The sequence below is a fragment of the Brachycentrus maculatus genome, unplaced genomic scaffold (assembly GCF_059751285.1).
Source record: "Brachycentrus maculatus isolate JH-2025_06_01 unplaced genomic scaffold, ASM5975128v1 h1tg000102l, whole genome shotgun sequence".
NCBI classification, from domain to species: Eukaryota; Metazoa; Arthropoda; class Insecta; order Trichoptera; family Brachycentridae; genus Brachycentrus; species Brachycentrus maculatus.
In genome coordinates, this window is record NW_028280856.1 from 812,270 (window position 1) to 838,090 (window position 25,821).

The 25,821-nt window shown below is 33.7% G+C and overlaps 2 protein-coding genes across 2 annotated transcripts in view; one reads left to right on the plus strand and one right to left on the minus strand.

Annotated features, from left to right (window-relative positions):
* The first annotated feature begins 511 nt into the window (after positions 1–511).
* flip (ankyrin repeat and SAM domain-containing protein flippy) lies at positions 512–8,230 on the plus strand. Its single transcript, XM_088258675.1, has 4 exons — positions 512–813; positions 3,916–4,544; positions 5,323–5,613; positions 7,888–8,230. Exons 1-4 carry the CDS (start codon positions 617–619, stop codon positions 8,109–8,111), a joined length of 1,341 nt encoding a protein of 446 aa, XP_088114801.1. The 5' UTR covers positions 512–616; the 3' UTR covers positions 8,112–8,230.
* A 909-nt stretch (positions 8,231–9,139) lies between these two features.
* Positions 9,140–25,821, minus strand: part of LOC148310260 (protein Skeletor, isoforms D/E-like) — a 99,038-nt gene continuing 82,356 nt past the window's right edge. The window contains exons 7-14 of the mRNA XM_088258674.1: positions 22,621–22,720; positions 21,368–21,552; positions 17,806–18,000; positions 17,018–17,233; positions 16,301–16,463; positions 15,055–15,248; positions 14,300–14,527; positions 9,140–12,214 (exon numbers count right to left, since the gene is read on the minus strand). Of these exons, the coding sequence (XP_088114800.1) occupies positions 9,623–12,214; positions 14,300–14,527; positions 15,055–15,248; positions 16,301–16,463; positions 17,018–17,233; positions 17,806–18,000; positions 21,368–21,552; positions 22,621–22,720 (3,873 nt within the window). The 3' untranslated portion in view covers positions 9,140–9,622. The remainder of the gene's footprint in view (positions 12,215–14,299; positions 14,528–15,054; positions 15,249–16,300; positions 16,464–17,017; positions 17,234–17,805; positions 18,001–21,367; positions 21,553–22,620; positions 22,721–25,821) is intronic.

The following is a 25,821-nucleotide window of genomic DNA, read 5'->3' on the forward strand; positions in this document are numbered from 1 at the left end:
ATTTGGCATACCTGATCGTGCCAATTTTTTCTCGGTCTTCCCCTGTTTCTTTTACCAACCACAAATATTTATCAACATTTATAAATATAATTATTGATAATTTAAACTTAAGGTTTGTATTAAGTAAATATTTGTCTCCTCATACATACCCGCCGATTGTTACGACTCCTAACCTAACCGGCTTCAAGTATTTGGCATACCTGATCGTGCCAAGTTTTTCTCGGTCTTCCTCTTTCGCTTCGTCTCATAATTTTGGGTAAACTACAAAGTCCAATTTATTTTTGTCAGTTTTCGAACATTACCCAACAGGACTAGGTGATGCTAAGTTAAACCTAGGTTTACTACATATTCTATCACTACCCGTAATATATTTATTTAAAAAAAACTTACGACTGAGTTGGTACCTATAAAAATTTAAATTTCCATTTAGATTAAAAATATTTTGCCTGTTTTCGAATAGCCCCACGGTCATTTTAATTTCATATTAAATGGTATCCATAGTAATAAACAAGTTCATATAATTACTAGCAACAAAAATAAACCCAAACGATGTACACTTTCAAACTTCACACAAACTTGCCCGTTCCTTTGTTGCGTCGACTTTTAAATCTCAGTCATGAGTGAAGAAATTTTAAAACAATTGGGAGAGGAGATCGCTTCTCTGAAACCAGATATTCCCTATGTGGTCAGATGTTCTAGTGATCACATCGAATTGGCTTGGGAGAATGTGGCTGACATAAGCAATATCCAATTCGATATATATTACAAAATGCAGATGAAACGATTGAACGATGAATGGGACAATCTTTATTGGTAAGATCAAAAAACCTTCTTTTTAACTGATATATTTTTTTATAATTATTTATTTGGCGAAGCAGATTATTTGTTCGCCTCCGTAGTGTAATGGTCAGTAATCTCGGCTACCGTTCTGGAGGTCCCGGGTTCGATTTCCAGGGGGGGTAAAATAAATATAAGTGATTTTCTCACTGTACTATTTATTCAATATTACCCTGGACTCGTACCTGAAGCGGAGGGCTGATCACCTTTCCTTCATGTGTAAACGATCGAGATAACACTGCGTTTGTATTACGCAGTGCCCTATGCACCTTGGGGTGTGGATAAGAGTTTTATTTTTTTTTTATTTGGCAGTCACCCAGTGAAAGGATGTTTCTGCCAGTGTCAAGTGTTATTTTTATTTACAAACAAAATAATAATAGAAAATAATGATATCAATTATACAAAATTGCGTTTAGTTTTATCATTTTAGAAATTATGACCGCAATTCTAGAATAAGGTTTAGAAAGAAGGGTGGATACTTGGGTGGGGAGTAGTTAATGATATTTAATTATTTATTTATTTATTTATGTAACACTTCTTCTTCTTCTTCTCTTCTTCTTGGTGTAGGCCTTGTGGCCTGATTTTAAGAGGGATTAGCCTCATGCAATGTCGATTCCCAGCTGTCGATCCATCTCTTTGTCGATCTGCCCGGGAGTCGTCTACCATGGGGTTGGCCGTACAGAGCGATGTGGGGGAGTCTGGATGGTTCCACTCTCCTCACATGAGCATACCATTGTCTCCTTCGTTGCCTTCCCCACCTAACGACATGGCGTTTCTTATTCTATCTCGAAGACTCTTACCTGATATGCTTCTTAGAGTCATGTATGTAACACTCTCCTTATCCATCGTTCACTTTGTGTAATACCACTTTAAAAAACACTGATTCGTGACTACCGGTTTCGGAATAATCATTCTACCATCGGGTCATTTAAATAAAATTGTTACGGTCTGTTTTTAATGACCTTATGATGGAATGATTATTCCGAAACCGGTAGTCACGAATTATTGTTTTTTGAAGTAGTATTACACAAAGTGGACGATGAATGATAAGGAGAGTGTTATATCTCCATATCACTAAGTACACAATACTTTTAACATACAAAATGTATATTTATGTATTTACTTAATACAAACCTTAAGTTTAAATTATCAATAATTATATTTTTAAATATTGATAAATATTTGTGGTTGGTAAAAGAAGCAGGGGAAGACCGAGGATAACTTGGCATTATCAAGTATTTCAAATACTTGAAAGTGGTCGGGTCGGGAGTCGAAATAATCGGCGTGTATCTATAAGATGTATGAATTTGGAACAGGCGAAGACTGTGCGCAAAGAAAGATTGGTGTGGCGTTCTATTCTCTCTGTCTACTCTTGCGGGGAAGCAATGTGATGGTTATTTAGTTTCTTTCTTTGGGTAAATCGGAGGACAGGATAAAATTTTATAGTGAAAATAAATGTAATGGGAAATATCTTAATAATAAGAACGTCATAAATCAAAAATCGTCAATTTTCAGTTCTGCATGTTTTCGGAATGCCCAGAAAATGTACTATATCCTAGCAAAAGCGGCATATTTTTAACTTAATATTTACCCGCTACAGGGCAGAAAGTGTTGTTTTTGCGTTTTGAAGAAAAGGTATTGTTTTATTATTTTTTCAAATATACTAAATATTTTTCAAATGGAGAAAAAACCTTCAGGTTTTACCTAAAAAGTTCTGTTGCGCAGTAAAAAGTTCAATAAGTGGCTTGATATGTATTTTTTTAAAACATTGTATTATATTTTTAATCTTTCAAAACGTTCTCCTGAAAAATCAAGTTTTTTGATTTGTGACGTTGTTGAAAGGAGTGAGCGAAATGTGCTCCAAATAGCAAAAGTATAAAGGCAGTTTCTTACTGATATTAAGGCACAGTATTCGTTATATGTAACTAACTAACTAACTAACCATCACGCCGCTTCCCCGCAGGGGTAGGCAGAGAGAATAGAGCGCCACACAACTAAATCCAGGTTACATTTTGCGTGATTGATTTTCTTCTTAAAACACCGTTTTTGCATTGAAAAAATAAGTTTTCCTTCGAAATGATTATTTGGTTTTGAAAAAAAAAATAATTATTGAAAGGTGAAGAGTTAAAAAAAAATTTAAAAATATTTTTTCCATGTATATTCTTAGAAACAGAAAAATATCCCATTCTAACTAACTAAAAAGTAACCATCACGCTGCTTCTCCGCAGGGGTAGGCAGAGAGATTCGAACACCACACCACTCTGTCTTTGCAAACATTCTTCGCCTCTTCTACATTCATGCATCTTCTCATGCATACCCCTTACCTGAACGCTTTCAAGTATTTGGCATACCTAATCGTGCCAAGTTTTTCTCGGTCTTCCTCTGCTTCTTTTTCCAAGTACATTAGCCTTATAAATTTGTTTAACCGTTCTTTCTTCACTCATACGCTCCACATGTCCAAACTATCCCAACATACCTTTCTTAATTTTATAGATAATGCTTATCTCATCTTATCTTATATTCAATTCAAATTTTTTTAAAATTGAGTGTGAGCAGACGACCAACCCTGAGCATGGCTGAACGCATTCCAAATTGAACTCTTGAGATCTAACCCTTAAAGCACAACAATACTTGAAATAATTATCAATCAATTGAATTTAGTCCAGCACGTTAGTGGATCTATTACAAAGAGAATCTCTACAACGCTCATAACTGATTGTACCATTCGCTCTGTTCCCAGCATTCACTCTTATTTCTTATATCAATCTTTCTATCTTTATCAATCTTTCCATCCCTAGAAGATATCCTTTCCAAATATACGAAACATAAACAATAAATGATAAGTGCAAGTCCCTCTCCAAGCACAAGAGCTTAGTCTCTTTTTTGGATAGAACTGCGTTATTGATTTTAAGATTGTATAAGTAGAGATGCCCAAAAAATTTATTAAAATTATAAAAGAAACTCTTGTTACCACTTTAAATAAATAATTCAAAATTCAAAAAATCAAAATCTACAATTTGAAGGTTTTTGTTACAAAATTCTAATTAAATTTTAATAATTATTGTTTCTCATTTTCAGTGGGAACATACCAAGCGTCGCAGTCAACAACCTGAATCCAAAATCAAAGCAATATTTCAGATACAAAATAATAATTTCACATCAAAATCAAGAAGAAGCTCCTTTTTATGTGACACACCAAACTTCGGACGATTTTATGAAATTATCATCTGTGAGCAAACTATCGCAAGGCCCTGAACTAAACAAGAAATCTTCGTCATTTGCAATGTCCATGGAAACCATTTTAAAAGCTAAATCCAAACATAGAATACCGGTCTATAATTTTTTAGAAGAAACGCACGGATATAAATTAATGTCAGAAAGTATGACACCAAATTCTAATGAAGTTTTTTCTTCGAGTGATTCCAAAACTCTAAAAAGCAATGTGTCAAATGAGACACCGAACACTGCTTCCAGAAGCAGAAGGACTTCTTTAAGTAATAACATTGCCATTGAACGATTCGAGACACAGTGGTCAGACGTTTTGACAGTATGCACAACTTTTGAAGCGCCATCTTTGATGAACTTGTTCCTGGCTGTGAATGGAGGATTCATCAACGAATCTGTGTCATTGGTAAAAGAATATCCAAAGATGATCAACTCATTCAATGCGGAACATCTCACACCACTCATGGTTGCAGTACAGAGAGGTGAGAGGGATCAATCAGATAGAACAGTACTCTCTACAAGACAAGAATATATTATTTAGAGAAATAAAAAGACGTGTGTTTTGATCCACTCACATTTTTATTAACCAACTAGTTTCGTCAACAACCTGTTGCCCTCTTCAGGGTTTAATTTATGACTAATCATATGACCAGTCATAAATTTATGATTTAAAACACGCAGGTATTGGAATATAACATTGTGTTAAGGTTTCGATGCATTTAAATTTTTATTTATATTGATGACCCTCCGGAAATAGTACCTCATGCACAGGGACCTCATGCATGGTAGTTGAACGCGCTGACCACTAACTATAGAGGAGGATCACTAGCTATTTTTTTATTACCTCCTTTTTATACAATCCAGATAAACAAATATTTGAATAATCCGGAGAGTTCATGTTTTATTGTAGTAATAAAAATAGTAATTCTTCTTGTGAAAAACTGGCATTGCGGGTTCAATTCCCGCCAATTACAAGATAAAATCAAGAAAGATTTATTTTCAATTGGTCTGGGTGTTTGTGATGTATTTTTTACATTTACCTCCCCTTCTTGTTCTCTAGCCACTAGTTCTCCACTAGTTCTAGCCACTAGTTCTCTAGTTCTCCACTGCTGGATATAGTCTTTTTTGTACCCTACCATTTCCTTTGGTCGGTTGCTGTTTGCAGACAGTTACCTTCCTATCCTTACTTTTCTACTTACAGACAACTATCACTATTCTGAAGTACTATCAAAAATGTATACTTTCATCTTGTTTTTTCAGGTGACATCGATATGGTGGAAGTACTTGTAAAAAACGGGGCAAACGTCAACACCAAATCCCCAATTGATCACAAAACTGCTGTCATGATATCGGCATTCCATAGAAAACTATCCATTTCAAAGTTATTAAAACGAGCTGGAGCTGATATGAAAGCAAGAGACATTAATGGACTATCACCCTTGCATTATGCGGTCGAATCAAATAACTTGGATACGGTGAAATATTTCTTATTAAACGGGGGTGATATTTCTTCAACAGATATCAATGGATGGACCCCTCTTTTCATTGCAGGTAAACTAACTTAAAACTTTTAGTATTTTTTTTGTTCAAACCCTTATCCGCACTCCTATGGTGCATAGGGCACTGCATTATATAAACGCAGTGTTATCTTGATTAAAGATAACACTGCGTTTATATGAAGGAAAGGTGATCAGCCCTCCGCTTCAGGTACTAGTCCAGGGTAATATTGAATAAATATTAGGTATAGTGAAAAAAATCACATGTATTTATTTGACCCCCCAGTGTGCTGACAATTACACTACGGAGGCTCGCAGTCTCAGTATTAGGCGGTAATATTAAGAATCCCCAAAATCGCACTAAGTATTGGTTTTCCCTGAAATAACGTATGATTAACACGTTGACTGCTAACTACGAGATTGCGTTTTTGCTAGAACGCTGACTATGAGATATCTCGTATTATGTTTACTTGCCATATTCGTGCAGCTGCGATGAAATTCCTAGTAAATCAGTGCTAATATGGATAAATGGCTTCTGGTAAGAAATCAAAAAATCAATGCTGGCTTACATGAATAGAAAGTTTTTGAATAAATGAACACAAAGTATAATTTTGTAATATAATTAGAATTTCAAATAATATAATATGATTAAATGGAATTGGCTATTTAGAACGGCACTTTTTAGACTGGAACACAGAAAATTATGGTGACAATCAACATGTTAATAACGTATAATTAAAAACATTTAAATAATAATGTATAAAAGTATTTGTTACATTAATCCTCACATGCTGTCTTACAGCGCATTTATCATTACAGTACATTTTTGTCGGGGAGTTTTTTCATCTACCCCGACCCTAATTAGTATACTGATTAAGGTCATATACTAATCACAAGCAACCTCAAACCCAATTATGATCTGGCCAATGTTTTTGGCGTCTCTCACACTCTACCAAAAGTAAGCAAATAGAACGCTTATAAGCGTCTCCTGCTCTTTACCAACAGTATTTAAAAGACGCTTTTAAGCGTCTTCCACAAACAATGTGTTAAAACTTATTCCTTGGTATTACCATATCTTTTTTTTTTAATTCTAAAAGATTTGTTTTTTTTTGGAATTCAACTACTGTTACTTACCCTTATACATGTCGAATGGTGCATGGGGTACTGAATTGTATTGACATACTGATATCTTGATAGTTAATACATCAAGGCAATTTGATTAGTCCTGCACATCAGGTACCAGTCCAGGGATGTATTTAACCAATAATTTAGTAAAACATTTATTTCCACCTGGTTAAGAATCGAACCCAGGGCCATATCAGCACGATAGCTAAATACGCTTCATTGGTGAATATCAAAACCCATACACTAAAATCTTGGCAAGTTGCATACTAACAAAACGTTTTGTTAAAACGTCGGACCAATGTAATTAAAATTATACTTTAACCGAGTTGTTCTTAACCATATTGGAAGTACCGAACCCCACCAGTTTCATATGCGCGTTCACCGAACCATTAATTTGAACAATTTGATATATTGATATATTCCTTTCAAATAATATACTAGATCTATTGTATAAATTGATATATTGTATAGTATCACTTTTCATAATATTGTACAACAAGTCGGGTGTGTATTTTGAGCTCCGCCAAACCGGCGAGACCGACTCACCAAACCCTGGCGTTCAATCGAACCCAGGTTAAGAACCACTGCTTTAACCTGTCCGGGAGTGAGTGTCTGCAGAGAAAACTGTGTCTGGGGAGTGAGTTTTTTTTGCTTTTTTTTTTACTCTTTTATAATTTTATATCACAGTCGATGCTATAAGCAACATATTTTCTTGAATGAAAAAAATATTCACACTAGTAAAAATGATTTCATTTGTGATTATATTGTTCAAATACAACCACAGATGGCAGTACAAGTGCCATTTAGACATGTACGGCAATACTCCCGGACAAGTTAAATATAAACAATATGAATTTAGATAAACTGATGATTGAAGCTATAAGCAAGATATTTTCTTGAATAACAAAAAAATGTTTACACCAGTAAACATGATTTAATTTGTAATTATATTGTTAAAATACAATCACAGATGGCAGTACAAGTGCCATTTTAGACATGTACGGCAATACTCGCGGACAGGTTAAATATTAACAATATTTAACTGATAATTGAAGGTGACATCAATCTTTCAATCTTGTTTATATGGTAGGACTCACACATAAATAAACACATTCCTTGTTTAAAATATAGTCTACTTAACATTTGCCAAATTGGTAAAAATAAAATTTAAATAATGACGAATTTGTATCTCTTTATGATTTAGTACTTCAATGCTGTGATGCCGATATTATAAAGTTGCTGATAGATCATGGAGGCAATATAGAAACGAAAGATTTAAAAGGATATCAGCCAAGACATTACGCAGAAGTGAATAACGCAAACGAAGCAGTGAGAAAAATTGTTGACACAGATTATGCAAAGGACAGACCGCGTTTACTTTTTCGTATGATCGCAAAGAAAATTACTGAAAATGTACCCAATTTGTGAATGTATTTATTTTATCATATCTATTTATTTATTTGTATTGCAGAATATAAACTTACAAAACTTTCATAAAAGAAAATTCAACATTACAGCTAACGTATAAAAATAAAATACTTGTATAATAACTCTTTTTTGAATTTATTCATATAAACATGACTTGTTTTGACAGTGGCGTAGTTGGGTAGATGCTCGACTGCAAAAACTAGCGTCACGGGTTTGATTACCGCCAATTGCAAAAGGAATTCAAGGAAGATTTATTATCAATCGGTCTGGGTGTTTGTAATGTATTTTTCCCTTTTTTTCAAAGATAATATTAGTTTTTATTTATATTTACACAAATATTTCAATTTCATACTATTTCTGTGTATTTCTGTGTACTTTCATTATTAGAAATAGGTATCAGATTGTGGTAGAGTGGGTTCGAACCGAGAAACTCTGACTTAAGAGTCCACAACACTAACCACGGGACCACAACCCGGCACCTTCCCTATCCTTACTTTCCTACCTGCAGACAAGCATCTAAATTAAAACCTTTGCAGGTTATTCCTTTAAAAAAATAAAAAATAAAATTTAAATATCGTAGTCGTACAGGAGAAAGTGACCAACTGATAAATGTAAAATGCTCAGGAGGGCCATTTAAGTCGATTTTACTTGGCAAGAAAATAAACATCAATGCCGTTAGTCATTTTTAACAAGTCAATATATTTTACTTTTTTAACCAAGTTTAAAATACTTTAGGATTTTTTTCAGGGCAATATTAAGCTAGTAAGATATTAAAGAGTCAATGATTAGTTTTTGTAAAACTAATCATACTTTCTCCTGTATGACTACGATATGTATTCATCAATAGGTGAAGATATATACAAAGTTTGTATTTTCACCTGTTTACGAAAACATCTGTAGTTCTCGAAACCAGTCGTGTTTTCATTCAGAAATTCAATAAAGTAATCTCATACAAGTTTTTCACTTTTATATTCAAATCATCATGTTATTTCACAAAGTAGTTGTTTAAAAAATAAATAAAAGCCTCATAGTTTTTTATGTGATTTATTAAATTTATAAAGCATATTTACAACAGTTTTCCAATCCGACAAGGTCCACATATTACCTAGAGGAATTATATTGGTAACCCGAAAAAAGAAACAAATATAAATCGATACAGTGCAACTTACATTTAATTTGTATGTGACATACATTTTATAAAATGATAAATGAAAAAGGCATATTTGTGAACTTATATTACTACATAGGAAATATTGTACGGAAAAAATGCATTAAAAATGGTTTTCTATATGTTTGAATACCATATGCCATATGTTTAATGCCTCGTCATCTAATTAGTGATTGGACTCCAAATATAACTCATCATTCTGGGCCGATTTCACTAAAAGGGGTAAAAAAGTCTTAATTTAAACAACTTTTAGACAAAAATTTAATTTGCAATTATCAAATGGCAAGCGAATAATCTCATAATTCAACAATACTAAAATAAACTTATTGTTCTACTTATATAATCAACAATATACAAGAGTACTTAAAATAAAGGTAATGGAAAGGAGGACGAAGTTACTCATGAAAAAATGATTTTTAGAAGACGAATTGGCAGAATGATTTGAATGCTCGTGTGAGTCGTCGTGATCATGTTGCGAGTGGTCGTGATCATGTTGAGAGTGGTCATGATCATGTTGCGAGTGGTCATGATCATGATCTGAGTGATCGTGAACAGAGTGATCGTGATCAGAGTGATCGTGATCTAAATGATCGTGATCTGAATGATCGTGATCATCAGGATGGTCAGTATGGTCTGGAGTATGGTGCGCTTCTCGCTTTTCTCTCTTTGATTCTTCCTCGTCTTCTTCTTCATCTTCCTGAACGTCGTCGTAAACTTCTTCGTGATTTTCCGACGCTTCGTATTCAATATCTTTTCCATCCTTGTCATCGTCGTGTCCCTCGAAAGAGTTCACCAACGTCAAGTGCGTAGCTTTAGAGGCCCCGTTTCCCTTGTAATTTTGATTGGCATTTCCCGGGAAATTGTGGCTATTGCTCACGGACTGCAGTTTGGTGACCTGGACTGGAGAGCCAATTTGTCCTTGAATTATGCTAGGAATGTCTCCTTTGAACGGTCCAAACTGAGGCGTTTTTGTCAGTAATTCCGAGTTGCTCGATAGTTTGGAAGAGTACTTCCCGGCCGCGCTCTTCTGCGGGCTAGTTAGGGACATGTCGGATACGGTGTGTCCATCGTAGGAGACTACGATTCCATCCGGTAGTTGAATATCATCAGGCTGTTCACTTACAGGAGCTGGTCTTCCTTTCTGGGCAGGGGGTAAGTAATACGCGTCGATTCGATCTGCCGCCATTGTCATATCGTCTGAGGCCTTTTTATTATTTTCCGGGAATACATATACCGGTCTCGGGCCAATTTCGACATATTCCAATTTCTTGTTGTCGTTACTTCCATTGTTTTGGAATCTCTGAACATGACGATCGGGCGGCGATGGAATAAACATCGGCTCGAACGATTGCGTAAATTGTTGTTCATAAAAATCGTTTTCAATTATTTGGTTGTTGTTCTCTTTTGTTTGTTCGATCTCTGCGGTATCAACGTCGCTTCGTCTATTATCAGAGTCAGCATCAGAATCATAATTTGTGATTCGATCTTCTCCTGAGAGCAGTGGCTCCCGAATTATGGGTTTAAAACCGCCTTCGATGACAACCGAGTCCGGTTTGAAACCAGTATTGACAGCGGGAATCAAATCTGACGCGTTAAGGACCGAAGAGGTCATGAGTTCAGAGGGAGTTATGTTTGCTCGCATGGGATTTTGAGATGCATCTTCTACTTCAGAAACGGCATGAACTATATCGAGCTTCTCGTTGGAATAGCTTTTGGGGGTAGAACTCGGTATGCGCAAGTTTGTGTAAGCGATGTGGTGTTTAGTCGGAATCATCTGTTGATCTAGCGGAATCGGATTGTCCATAGGTTTTCCCATGATAATCTGACCGGGTTTATTTAAAAATGTCGAAGGAAGAGTTAACTGATCAGAATTGTCAATTTGTGGTGGTAAAGGCATTTGGTTATTGACATTCTGCTGTCCGATTATTGTCGGCTGTCCGAGTGTCAGAGTTTGCGATGTGAGCGATGGTTTTCCGAGGATGATGGATTGCCCCGGATTCTTGAGAGGCGGATGTCTAGAATCGGTGTTGAATTTCGGACCCATTGGATTATTCATCCCGTGTTTCATGGGCATTATAATCGGGGGCCTTCCGAACCCGTTGATCGGTGGTCGATTCAACGGCGGCATTTTGAAAATCTTATGCTGAGACATGAAATTAGGATTACCCATCATGAAAGGCGGTGGTGGCATTCTAGAAGGCATGTTCATCATGGGTTTTTGCATACCCGGTCTTCTTAGCCTCATATCCGGAGGTGTGGGTCTTCTAAAATACATGTTGTTCCCCATCATGGGCTTGCCGTGCGGTCTCATGAACGTCTGCAGAGTCATCGGCTTCTGGTTATTCTGAAGCGCTAAATGAGAGGGGATATTCTTAACATCTTCTTCGTTATGTTGAGTTGGTATTTCGTTAACTTCCTTGTTGCCATTAGATGGTGCAGACGGGGTGCTGTGATGATATACGGGATATCTTTCCGAAGGATCGATGCGCTGGTTATTTTGATTAGCCTCGAAACCTTTGATTTGCATTTGCGAAGTGACGACATTCAAATCGGGCCTTGGATTATTTTCCGGAGACACCATTTTAGAATCTGACGAAAATCCATTCACCGATTCCCCGATTATGATATTATCCTTTGATATACCTCCTACTTCCCTGATTAAGACACGATTGCCTCCGATCAAGTTGTGATTATCGGAATTAGAAAAACTCTGCTTCAAAGAATCTTTCTGCTGGTCTAAAAAAGAATTGTCGGGCTTCACACGGGTCGCAACACGAATCGATGGCCTGGAGACAAGGTCATCGCTACTTTCCAAGTCCTCATCCGACGCTTGGTCCGGAGAAGCGTAAGTTTCTTTCAATTCACTGCCCTGGCCTGAAGAGTCGCAGGAGTCCAGGACATTGATTTTCCATCCCAAATAGCGATGAGTGAAGCACTGGAATAAAAGAAAATAGTTAAACTACGAAGGCTGCAAGAGAGCAAGAGAGACAGTGGGATATAATGCAAGTGCGTGGAAGAGGGAACAAGCGTTCTAGCAGAGAACCACAAATCGATAGGTAGTAATGTAGCTATCAATGAACTATTGTAAATTATCCCCGTCAAATATTCATATTTTTCATTTACATTTAAATACATAGTTCCTGCATATGGCAACATAAAAACCTTTTCTGAACAGGAATTGAAAGACTAAGTATCTTCTATTATTTTGAGAAATAAAAAGACTTTATTTTTTGATCCAATCACATTTTTATTAACAACCAACTAGTTTCGGCAACAACCTATTGCCCTCTTCAGGGTTTAATTTATGACAAATTTAGTCATAAATTAAACCCTGAAGAGGGCAACAGTTTGTTGCCGAAACTAGTTGGTTGTTAATAAAAACGTGTGTGGATCAAAATACAAAGTCTTTTTATTTCTCTAAATAATATATCAATATGATCCACAAAGTTAATGCTTTCAATATTCAAAACTAAATTTCCTCTTTTACGGGAGGAAATATTACATTATATTTTATTTAAACATTGGTTACACGAATCGTCTAAGGACCCTTAATCAGCTGAAGGAAAATATTTGTGCTAATATTGCCGATATAGCCATAGATATGCTGAAAAAACTGGATAGAAATGTCAAAATTCGACTATCCCAGCGTATCAACAGGGACAATGCCCGCTTTCGAGATATCGTTTTCAAAAGCCAATGAAATAAAACTTGAAATGTATACACAAAAGAGAATGAAATCGACACTGACAATACTTTTTATTTTTAATTAAAAATTTTGCATAGTAAATGCCACCGCCTCCGTAGTGTAATGGTCAGCACGCTCGGCTACCGTTCTGGAGGTCCCGGGTTCGATTCCCAGGGGGGTCAAATAAATATAAGTGATTTTTTCACTCTAATATTTATTCCATATTACCCTGGACTGGTACCTGAAGTGGAGGGCTGATCAAATGAATCAAATCAAATGCTAGGATTTGTTCTGCGTACTGCCAGGGTTTTCGAAAATACCCGCGTGCTGAGAACTCTTTATAACTCCTTGGTGCGAAGCAGACTCGAGAGTGGCTCGATGATCTGGGGGCCACACGAGCTTACTCTTATGGTAGAGAAAGTCCAAAAGAAGTTTTTGAGGTATCTCTACATGAGAGAGTACGGCTATTATCCTTGGCTCTACCCGACCCAGTTTCTCCAGGGTATGCTTGGCTACAATAGTTTAGAGACTAGAAGGAATGTGTATTTAATTACGCATTTTTATCGATTGTTGCGCGGTATGATCGATAATCCTGAAATTATCCGGAGCATTGGTCTGTATGTTCCCGATAGTTACCTAAGACAGCGTCGGCATAGATTGTTTCAGATTCCTATACACAGGACCAACCTGCCGATGGTTATGCCTGTAGAAAGAGCTACCGCTATGTTGAACAATATCACATTGGATATTGATCTGTTCTATGTGTCCGAAGAAGTTTTCCGAAGCGGGATTCTTCTACACCTTTAAGTCTTCTTGCTTACTTTTACTTTTAATATATACGCCTTGAATATTGTTTGTTATGCATATATTATTTTTTTATTGAATAAATTGAAAATAAATTGAAAATTGAAAATAAATCACTTTTCCTTCATGTGTTAACAATCAAGATAACACTGTGTTTGTATGATGCAGTGTCCTATGCACCATAGGGGTGCGGATAAGGGTTAGAGAGAAAGAAATACCACTATTTCTCAAAATCTACTGTGACACGTGTTTCGATGCATTCCGCATCATTTTCAACCACCGTATGCGGAAATGATGTGAAATGCATCGAAACACGTGTCACAGTAGATTTTGAGAAATAGTGGTACTTACTAAGTAAAAACTTCAATTAAAAATGTATAGGTTTTACCACAAAGTGACTGCCGAATCAGTTAATGAAAATACTTTTTGGGTTATGATTTTTTTTTAAAGCTAGTTACCACGCCTCACCCTGTACTATCATTGATAAGTCTGTACCACGTAAAAATATGTGTAAAATATGTATACTCATACCTGATAATAGACAGTGTCTGGAGTTTTGGCATCGGGGGTCCAGGATATGACTCCTGGCTCTCCCTGGTCGCACTTCAGCGTCAGGGAGCGCTGGTAAGCACCGAAGGATCCAAAGTCATCGGCTGGCGGGCCATCGAGATCCGGAGTCCAGTTGCAGAGCCGACCAACCCCGGTCGGTATAATGTCGCCATTACGATTCTGGCGAACGCCGGCATAGATGTTTATATCCTGTAAAGAGAATTTAGTGTTTTTAAATCTAACAGGTAACATTAAATCTGTACGCATTTGTGGTGTAATGGTTAGCGTGTTTAGCTGCTGTGCTGAAGGCCCCAAGTTCGATTAAACAGAACAGTTTTGAATTTAACCTGTTAACCGGGCGGGACGCAAAAATACGTCAAACGTAAACAATATCAGGTAAAGGTAGGACATATGAATACGTCCTTGAAATATATGTTTATGATTTTATATATATGGACGTATATTTTTCGAACAACAAAGGTATTAGTCATCCATACATGTCTCGACATGTATTTAAGACACGGAGTGAAGCAGTATTTGCGCCCGTTACAAGTTGCGTAATTGGACAGTGGACCACCCGGTTAACAGGTTAAAGCATTTTCATGCAATATTGGAAATGAAACTTTTTGGTGAGGACCTCCACATTTGTGAACAAGTATTTGGACACACTCAAAATTTTGTAAACAAGAGATTTTAAATTACTAAATAAATGGCAAGGTACGATTGCTAGAACTCACCGCTCTCTCTTCCGGAGTTCGATGTTCATAACCTCCTACGGGGTCATCCGTGATGTAGAACGGATGGTAGCGTGCTGGCGTGTTGGGATCCAAACCACCCTCGACTACAAATGTGTACGTCTTCCCGCGAACTACATTCACTTCGGGAATCAGCAGACCGTTTATGTACCAGGATATTCCCCAGCCAACGTGACCTGAAAATAAAAACCAGTAATATTTATATTTAAGAAATATTAATAAAAAAAATATATTTGGTATCTCAACATAGATAGATAAAGAAGAATATGGTCTGGGCATTTACGGGGCTTACGACTGTCATAGACTGGTTTACGTGATCACTTTACACGCGTGTAACATTCACCAATTCTACCCATGATTGACAACAACACTACTCAAATTCTTGGAATTTCTAATATATATGATCCAATTTTTTAAAAATTGTATAAGAATCACAAGAAATTTTACTAGAATCACTAGAATTTTTACTAGTACACTATATATTATTATTATTATACATCTATTGGTGAGACGGAGAAGCTTTTTTTACTGAGCAGAAACTCTTATATTCTCTGTTAAACTCTTATATTCTCTTATAAACTCTTATATACTCTGTTTATGAAGTCCGAATCCGAAAATATCATTTTCATTATATTATTTTAGTTTATAATTTGACCAGATAATTTATTAACAACATTCTTTGTATCTATATTGAGATGTCGAAAAATAATATGATAAATAACTCCTTAAAATGGAGATAATCCAGATTTCTGAACAAGTATTTGGACACACTCAAAAATGTTTTTAAGAAATATTAAAACACTTCGGATGGGAAAGGAATTTCTAACAGTTCAGTCGATTGATGCTTCATGACGGGAAGGGTATCTTTACCTTCCGCGCTGGCAATCATTTTAAAGGCAGAAAAGCAGGAATTATCCTATGTTTTTATGTGAATATTATTTACCAATCTCTTTAAAACACACTACGAACGGGAAAGGTATTTCTACCCGTTCGGTGATTGATGCTTAGGAAGGCTATTTTACCTTCTGCGCTGGCCTCATTTCAATGTCAGATATGAAGGAATAGTTAGTCAGTTGAATATTAAATTTTAAAAAGTGCCAAAAGCGGGGTAGTTTGCAACTTTGGTGTGGCAGCTATTGAAAAATCGTGGAGCTCAGCCTAAATAGTGGCGTCTGGCAACCCTAATCTTTGTTGACAAGTCAAAAATGGAAGCAAAATGGTATTGCACCTGTGATTGCAGAATACCCTTGTTTCCCGCCGGTAGGTCCCATCTGTGCGTAGAATACTCCATCCTCGGGCTCGTAGCAATTAATGGGGGGAATTTCCCAAGCGTTATTCTTGGCCACGGGCTTCGGGGTAGGAACCGGGCGAGGCTTCCTTGAAGCCTGTTCCTAAAAAGAAACAAAACATATGATGAAAAAATTCTGACCATCCACTAGAACCGATACTTTTAAACATCGCATTCAAAGCACTTTTACATTGGTCGCTAATGATTTTGTAATATTAATAACTATAATATAATAAAAATACACATAAACTACGTTGTAACCTACATATTATTTCCGAAAAAATCTAATTACAGTTGTCAATAAGTCAATAATTATACGTATAGTAAAGTTCTGATAAAATATGTTTGACACTGACATTTAAATATCGAATAATATTAATGTTGCCAAACTAAGAGTGTGGATATACAAAAAAATATAAATTAGTTGACGCATCAAAAGCGTGACGTTTTCAATTGCGGTTATTAGATTTTATACCCTTGTAACCATTTATAGCCCTTATAGCCTTGTAGCCAAAGCAAATAATGGATAAACCAATAGTTTTTTATAACATTTTTTACAGTTGAAAACCATATTTATAAAATAGCCACTGCTTTTTTTAAAAACAATTTTACACTTCTAAAACACAAAATAATTATGTTTTATAGACATGAACTTACTTTGTAACCATTTGATTCACTTATATCACTGTCGAAATTGAATTTATTGACCCCTCGATCACCGTTACTCGATGTTTCCACCAAATATTGTCCATTATTTACGTTTGTTGGTTTAATATTTTTTCTAATACTCTCTGTCATTTCACCGACATCGTCCATCTCTGGCATGGGACAATTCCACATCGGCGGGCGTCCAAAGTCCAACAACTTGTCCTCCTAAAAAGAGAGAAAGATGTTAAAAATATTTTCGTATAATTTAATTTAATCACCTAGCCAAAACTTGTAAGTGAAAGAAAGATTTTTTTTAAAACATTAGTTTTAAATAATTTGATGATTAAAAATAATAAATATACAGCTTAAAAAAAATCTTTAAAAAAATCAGTTTGTAAACGCTTAATACCTACCAACCGGAATACCTAAAAAAATGCTCACGTATAAGCATTGCTTTAAAATCTCCCTCCAACCCTTATCCGCACTCGATGGTGCATAGGATACTGCATCATATACACGCAGTTGTCTTGTTGCCTTGATCGTTAACACATGAAGGAAAGTTGATCAGTCCTCCAATTCAGGTACAAGTCCAGGGTAATTTTGAATAAATGTGAGTGAAAAAATAACTCTAATGTGTTTGTGCGTGTGTGTGTGTGTGTGTGTGTGTGTGTGTGTGTGTGTGTGTGTGTGTGTGTGTGTGTATTTTGTAATCGATAAGGAAGCGGAAGCTGATTTCATCATTTGTATTTATTCAGATTTTGAGGCCTCAGTTGTAATTTAATGTGTAAAAACGGTACCTTTGTGAAGTGGGTATGATACGAGACTTCCTGCCTAGAGTTAAGAGGACCCACTGCCCATACAACGGGCTGCGGTTTATCATTGAATACAGCCTTGTCCAGCTCATCTCCCGCTTTCAATGGTCGTTGATAGGTCACGATGGAGTATCCATTCACCATTGCAGCGTTCAAAAGACGAACGGAATTCGTTTTATCCTGCAAAAAATGTTGTTCAAATATTGTTATTGTTAAGTATTATTAAGTAATAAACATACAATCTTTTATACAATGACTATAATACACAGATACATTCGTTGGTACCGCTGCACCTCTCAAAAAACAAGCTTTTGTACTTATAAACAGTCCAATAGTTTTTTGTCATTTTGTTGGTTTATTGACTAATAAGTTAAAATGAAAAATCACAAGACTTTCGATAACATTATTATTGAAATCTGTGGAGAACTAAGGGAGATATTAAGGTTTAAACTTTAGATATTTGAATGAAACGAAAAACGTGCGTTCGCATACGTCATCAAATTTCCATCATCGAACGTTTTATGACGTCATATGGATTATTGTCTATGGTTTATAGAGCTGTAATAGTAGTAGTGTAGATTGTTTGTTTACCCTCATATTTGTATAACACCATTTGCGTTATACAAATATGAGGGGAGGGGGGAGTGGGAGGGTGGACCATAGACATCAACAAATAAAGCCGCCAATAATTTAGCAATGTTACCAATATTGAAATAAGTCCATCGGTTATGTGACGTCATTCATCACCAACTTACGAAAACAACGCATTTACGAAGGCGAATTTTCCACAAGAAAATGGTGAGTGAAAATATTGATTATATCTGCTGTTATAAACACAAAACGAGTCTAATACAACCCTTTATAGGTTGAGTATGTTAAATTAGATATTCCTCCCGTCTGATACTGATCCATTGGGTTTTCAGTAAGTTGCTGAATATAGTGGGCAGCTGCTTATTTGAATAAAATCTCATTGACAAACACATTCCGTCATTTGCAGACGATATTCGGAAAAGAATTTGGAGGTACCTACTTACAAGGTTTCTATGGAATTTATGCACTATTTTTTTTTAAATATGTTGTATGTGCCAAATTTAATCAACATAATAATGATCTACAACTCAAAATAAAAAATGTTTTCAAAAACGTATTTTATTAAAAAGTTCAAATTAAAATATCAAAAAAAAAAACGAAAACAGTGAAAATGCTAATAAATTACAGCAGCTGTCTAGATATCCGCAATGAAAAATGTTTAGCATTGAGTGAATTGCTATACCTTTCAATAGATGGCGCCGCCATTGAGCAAAAAAATTTGTTTTTTTTTTTTTTTAAAGAACGTGTTTTCACCGGTTACAGGTTTAACACGCTCATATTTGAATGCAATGTTGTGTTAAAATTTCAAAGAAGTCGGAGAATAAATTTAGGTGACTTTAGATTTTGACAAAACGAACGCTAGATCGATTGATATAGGCAGCAACTATACACTTTTATAGTCTCTTATACTTTTATAGTATTTTGTGCTTTTATAGTTTTTTATACTCTCCTGCTTTATATATTTAATTATGTAATCATCTATATTTTTTCTTGAATGTTTTTCGCATGTACTTTGTGGCACATTTTATAAACTTTGTAAGATAAAACAACTTTGTTTCAACCACTTTTTATTTTTAACCCTAAGGATGACAAGGCTCTTGTCGAAACCGGTTGGAAAAAGTCTACCAATAAAAAGTGGTTAAAACAAAGTTGTTTTATTTACTATCAAAATCAATCTAAATCGAAATCTAAAGAGTAAACATTACTAAATGCATCAATAAACTTCGTTTTCATCGGCATTAAAATTGAAATTGATTACAACATTTTGAGTGTGTCCAAATACTTGTTCACATTTGGACCTCACATACTAATATAAGAGTTTCTGCTTAATAAAGAGCTTCGTTACATCTCACCAATAGATGTCTCTAGTGAAGTTCTAGTGATTCAAGAACAAGGTTTCTAAATTGGTTCATATATATAGAACTTCCAAGAATTTGAGTAGTGTGGTTGTCAATAATGGGTAGAATTGGTGAATATTACACGTGTGTAAAGTGATCACTTAAACCAGCCTATGACGGTCGTCAGCCCCGTAAATGCCCGGACTTCCATATTCTTCTTCATCTTTGATGAGATGTCAAAATATAATATGAAATCAATTATTTAGTATCTAGTAAACTCGTACAATTGCATAATTCCGTGTATGTGTGTATTGTATCCGCTAATGGTCGAGTTTATTTGATTTTTTCTGACCTTAATCATTTTGATTACATTTTAAATTAGAATATTTCTTTCATTTGTACACTTGTTTATTATATTAATGCCTCTCCGTTCTATCATTGCAGATCATTAGCGAGTAATTTGTAAAACACATTAGCTGGCTGTTTAATTGACCTGGAGTGTATTGCAAGACCAGGTCAAGAGGAATACGAGTTGAGGGCCTTGATATATGACAAAAATAGTGAGGAAACAGACAAGGCCATAAATTAATATTTACTTCAATCAAGTATGTAGGTAAATAAAATCATGCAGTAATAAAAGATCAATCAGATGCTCTTTTGTGGAGATATGAAATACGGCAGATAAAATCTATAAATATGTTCATGAACGTTACTAATTCACGTTTTAAGGCCTAGTATTCTATAATTTTCTTTAAACCCAGGTAACATTTAACGTAATTGATTTTTAACTTATTATTTTTTGACATCTCATCAGAGATGAAGAAGATTTATTATTTATTTATTAAAGGTTATAATAAAGGGTACTGGAAAGAATACGATAGATATTAAAATATCAATTGATATAGTGCTAATATTAAATACAAATATTTGTCATATTATTTTTTTGACATCTCATCAAAGATGAAGAATATGGAAGTCTGGACATTTACGGAGCTGACGACCGTCATAGGCTGGTTTAAGTGATCACTTTACACACGTGTAACATTCACCAATTCTACCCAAATATTGACAACCACACTACTCAAATTCTTAAAATTTCTATAAATATATATGAACCAATTCTGAAACATTGTTTTTGAATCACTAGAACTTCACTAGAGACATCAATTGGTGAGATGAAAAGAAGCTTTTTATTGAGCAGAAACTCTTTTTTTAGTATGTGAGGTCCGAATCCTTGATTATAATCACTCACATGAGAAACGCCAGAAAATATCATTTTCATTTTTTTTTATTTATGGTAAGCTTATAATTTGACCAGATAATTTATTGGTAATAATTAATATTTATTTTAAATAACTCCTGTAATTGGAGAATCCAGATTTTGTGAACAAGTATTTGGACACACTCAAAATGTTGTGATTTTTTTCTTCATAAAACAAGGTTTTTGTATTGAAAGAATTGTATTGAAAGAAAGTTTTTCATTGAAATAAATATATGGTTTTGAAAAGAAAAGAGTTGTTGAAAGGTAGCGAGTTAAAAAAAATTATAAATAAAAATAGTTTTTCAACATGTTTATCAAAAAACAAAGAAAAATGCAAAAATCCACGTATAAAACTCACAGAAAGACGTTCGTCGGGACAACTTCCATGGGTTCCGGCACACTGGCTCTTGGCATCCAGGAAATAATCCGAAGCGTATCCCTTGAGAGTTGCCCTGTCGACCCAAGCCACTGCGACATCGGCTCCAACCATTCGGCTTTTCTTATCGTCTCCGGAAAGGCCGAATGACATATATTCGCCATCCTCTGCAATTGAAAAAATTCAGGATATAAATATATATATATATATATATATATATATATATATATATATATATATATATATATATATATATATATATATATATATATATATATATATATATATATATATTTATATATATATATATATATATATATATATATATATATATATATATATATATATATATATATATATATATATATATATATATATATATATATATATATATATATATATATATATATATATATATATATATATATATATATATATATATATGTATATATATATGTATATATATATATATATATATATATATATATATATATATATATATATATATATATATATATATATATATATATATATATATATATATATATATATATATATATATATATATATATATATATATATATATATATATATATATATATATATATATATATATATATTTATATATATATATATATATATATATATATATATATATATATATATATATATATATATATATATATATATATATATATATATATATATATATATATATATATATATATATATATATATATATATATATATATATATATATATATATATATATATATTTATAAGCCTCCGTAGTGTAATGGTCAGCACACTCGCCTACCGTTCTGTAGGTCGCGGCTTCGATTCCCAGGGGAGGGTCAGATAAATATAAGTGATTTTTTAACTGTAATATTTATTCAATATAACCCTGGACTGGTACCTGAAGCAGAGAGCTGATCACCTTTCCTTCATGTGTTAACGATCAATATAACACCGTGTTTATTTATATGATGCAGTGCCCTATGCACCATTAGGGTGCGGATAGGGGTTTGAAGAGAAGAATAAGTCCCTCTTCAAGCACAAGAGCTTATTCTCTTTATTGGAGAGAACAGTGTAACTAATTTCAAGATTTACAAAAGTAGAAATGGATTAATTAAATGCCTAAATGAATTCAATTATAAAAAAGGAAACTATACACAATAAATAATAAAAAAAATTAAAGTATAATTTGTGACATGAACGTTTATTTCATTACTTACCTAATTTAGCGACAAGTTGGATGACAACACTTTCTCCAGCCACCGCCCATCTCACTTCAAAAGCCAAGTCGTCATACAATACTTCGCAGTTGAGTTTGGACTGGAAGAAAATAATTTGAAATTTCATGAATATTAGAAAAAAAATAAACCTATGTAATGTTGGGGCGTGTTTCGACTAGGACGATTTCAAATTCACGAGAGTAAATTTAAAAGGTTCAATTTATTATTGTGTATCAATCTTTCAATGACTTTTACTTCTTTATCTGTTGCTATGTACATCATAACTGAAGATCGTGACCATCATTGGTTGTTTCTACAATGTTCTTACAAATCTCCTGGCAGTCCTGAGAGCTAAGGAAAAGCTCTCGTGGTCACTCCAACGAAAATAGGACCATCAAGCTAACCTAACCTAACACTACCTAACGTCGGAATCGTTAGGTTAGGTTAGATTACCACAACAAACTAGTCTAAGCTTTCCTCTGTTTTGGTCGGATTTTTCTCTTTAAAAAAAAATATTATTTTTGTTTTTATTATTTACAAAAATACTTCAATTTCAAACTATTTGTGTGAGGCTAAGCGGCTCATTATTAGAAATAGGTATCAAATTGTAGTTGAGTTGGTTCGAACCGAAAAACTCTGACTCAAGAGTCCGCGACACTAACCACGGGACTACAACCCGACACTGAAGGATACATCTTATGAATATTTCTACTCAGGTTTAAATTTGATTAATTCTCTCGAAGTAACAATTTAAACAAGTTATTTTGCTGAAAAATACATATAAATTGTGTTTTTTAATATTTTTCGCAATAGCTAAGATATATATATATATATATATATATATATATATATATATATATATATATATATATATATATATATATATATATATATATATATATATATTGATTTTGAATATTAGGAAATGCAATGGAAAATCGTCAATTTTTTAATGTGGCAAATCTGAAAACACGAAACATTATAAGAAATAAAAACTCATGGGATATGTACAAGTTCTTTAATTTTTACAATTTTAAATACAAAAATAAAAAAAAGTGTAAAATTATCTTAAAATACGCTATAGAAGGGTGTTAAATTTTATTGATGAAAAATTGTTAAAATAATTTTACTGGCCGCGAAATACTGTCGCTTTATCGTTTTCTAAATGACCGACGTTTTTGTTAAATTTATTTATTTACATAAAAAATATTAGTAGGATTATTGGTAACATCACTGGTAACATCGAATTGTATGCTAACCCTTTGGTGGACAGTATAACACAATATGTCAAATAAATTCCGAATGTGACACTCATTTTTGTCATAATTTGTAATTTGGAGCATTTCAGGCACAATATCATAATTGACAATATGTAAAGAATCAATTGAAAATATGTTACAATAAGAATCGTGTACTCTGACAAGAAAGAATTACGTGCATTGGTCGTTTTTTTAAACCTCGTATTGAATTTTATAAAAAATAATTAAAATTTACGCAATTTGACACAATATTTTTTTTACACTGTCTATCTATAAACGGGTTACATACGGGTGTCTATACAAAACGATTACACACGTCCACAATATACGACGTGTATAGACGTTATTTCATATTGTCTCAATGTGACAATGACGTCTATAGATGCCGTCATCCACCAAAAGGTTAAATAAAAATATATGTTTCACATTTTAACATGCTTAGATACTAAATATTATATATTTAAAAAATACACTGTGTGTCATTTTTATTGCAATTTTAAAGCAGATATTAATGATAATTTTATCGTTAAGTGTTAAGGAACCCCCAACTTGAACCCCATATATGAAAGTGACAGAAAGATTGTCGGGAAAGTTCTGTTATTTGCAGTTATACTCGTATTGATGTGGTTGATATAACTACAAATAGACTCTAACAGGTTTGACATACATCGTTAATATCAAATTATTGTTTGGCTCTGATAAAATATTCAAAAGGTTTAATATTATTTAAATCGACATTCAGTTTTTTTTTAATTAAAGCGATTTAGATACCATTAGAAACAGGCATTCAATGCAAGATAGTGCATTTTTCAAGGAAGCAATGCATCTACAAGCTATATATGAATTTTACGTGCAGCAGTGTGAAATTCTGCAATCATTTTAGCTATTAAATGTGCTAACCACATACACGAAATAATGTATACTATACATATGTCGAAAACAAACGAAATATATTTTTGAAGAAGCTCAAAAAATCGTGAAGTTTTTTGAAGTAGCTTTGAAGAAGATACGAAGTTTATTATATGCCTTTTACAATTAAAGTAATCGACAAAACTAAAAGGCACAGAACATTTCCAACAACCTTTAATTTGTATAATTCTTCCAAATCAATCTTTGCCAACAATATGGATTTTTACAAAACAAACACAAACTCAATTATAGCCCTTGTCGATAATGGTAGATAACTCTATATAAAATTTATTTATTGAAGAAAATAAAGTTTTATATTTTCAATTAGCGACGTACAAATAAAACTGCATCAACAAAAAATAAGGTCGTATAAATATATCCAAACATTATATTTTTTGTCGATGATATGAAAGTTTAATCTAATATTCAAATAAATTCCGTTTAAACAGATAAGTATTAAAATATTCCAGTGTACTGTATATAATATAACGCTGTTGTAGACTAAAATAAACACGATCAGATATTCATGTATTGAAAAAGATAAATCGTGTTTTAAAAAAAGGCTCGTGTGTTTCATCTCGCCGATGATACGAGTATAAAACTCACAACTTTCACTACACGTTTTGGCAATGTGGATAATCGTTACAGGATGGGACTAATTGAGATTATGTAACTTTTATAATAATTTATAACAACGACCATTGGATAGTATTTACATGTAATATAATTTCACGATGAGAATAAAATCATATATCATGTATGTGCATTCTCCAAATATTCATACATAAAGAATAACGTAATAGACTCGGAGAGTATTTTGTAAAGACGCTTTATTGTCTGTAATTTAATTTACAGACATTTAATTTCACGTCAAATCGTGTTTTTTCCATAACGTATGTGATGTTTGTTTAAGGCGGGATAGTCGATAGCCCGTAACTTATTTTTTTTTATAAGCCCAAGTAACGTTTAACGTGATTGAATTTTTTTGCTTAAACCTATGTTTTTGTATTGAAAAAATTACTTTTTCTTCGAA

Bases quoted from the DNA above. Each gene is read 5' to 3' on its own strand.
- flip (XM_088258675.1), top strand. From the start codon at position 617: ATGAGTGAAGAAATTTTAAAACAATTGGGAGAGGAGATCGCTTCTCTG. The intron at 814-3,915 runs GTAAGATCAAAA...TCTCATTTTCAG, and splicing joins GAATGGGACAATCTTTATTG to TGGGAACATACCAAGCGTCG. The intron at 4,545-5,322 runs GTGAGAGGGATC...TTGTTTTTTCAG, and splicing joins CATGGTTGCAGTACAGAGAG to GTGACATCGATATGGTGGAA.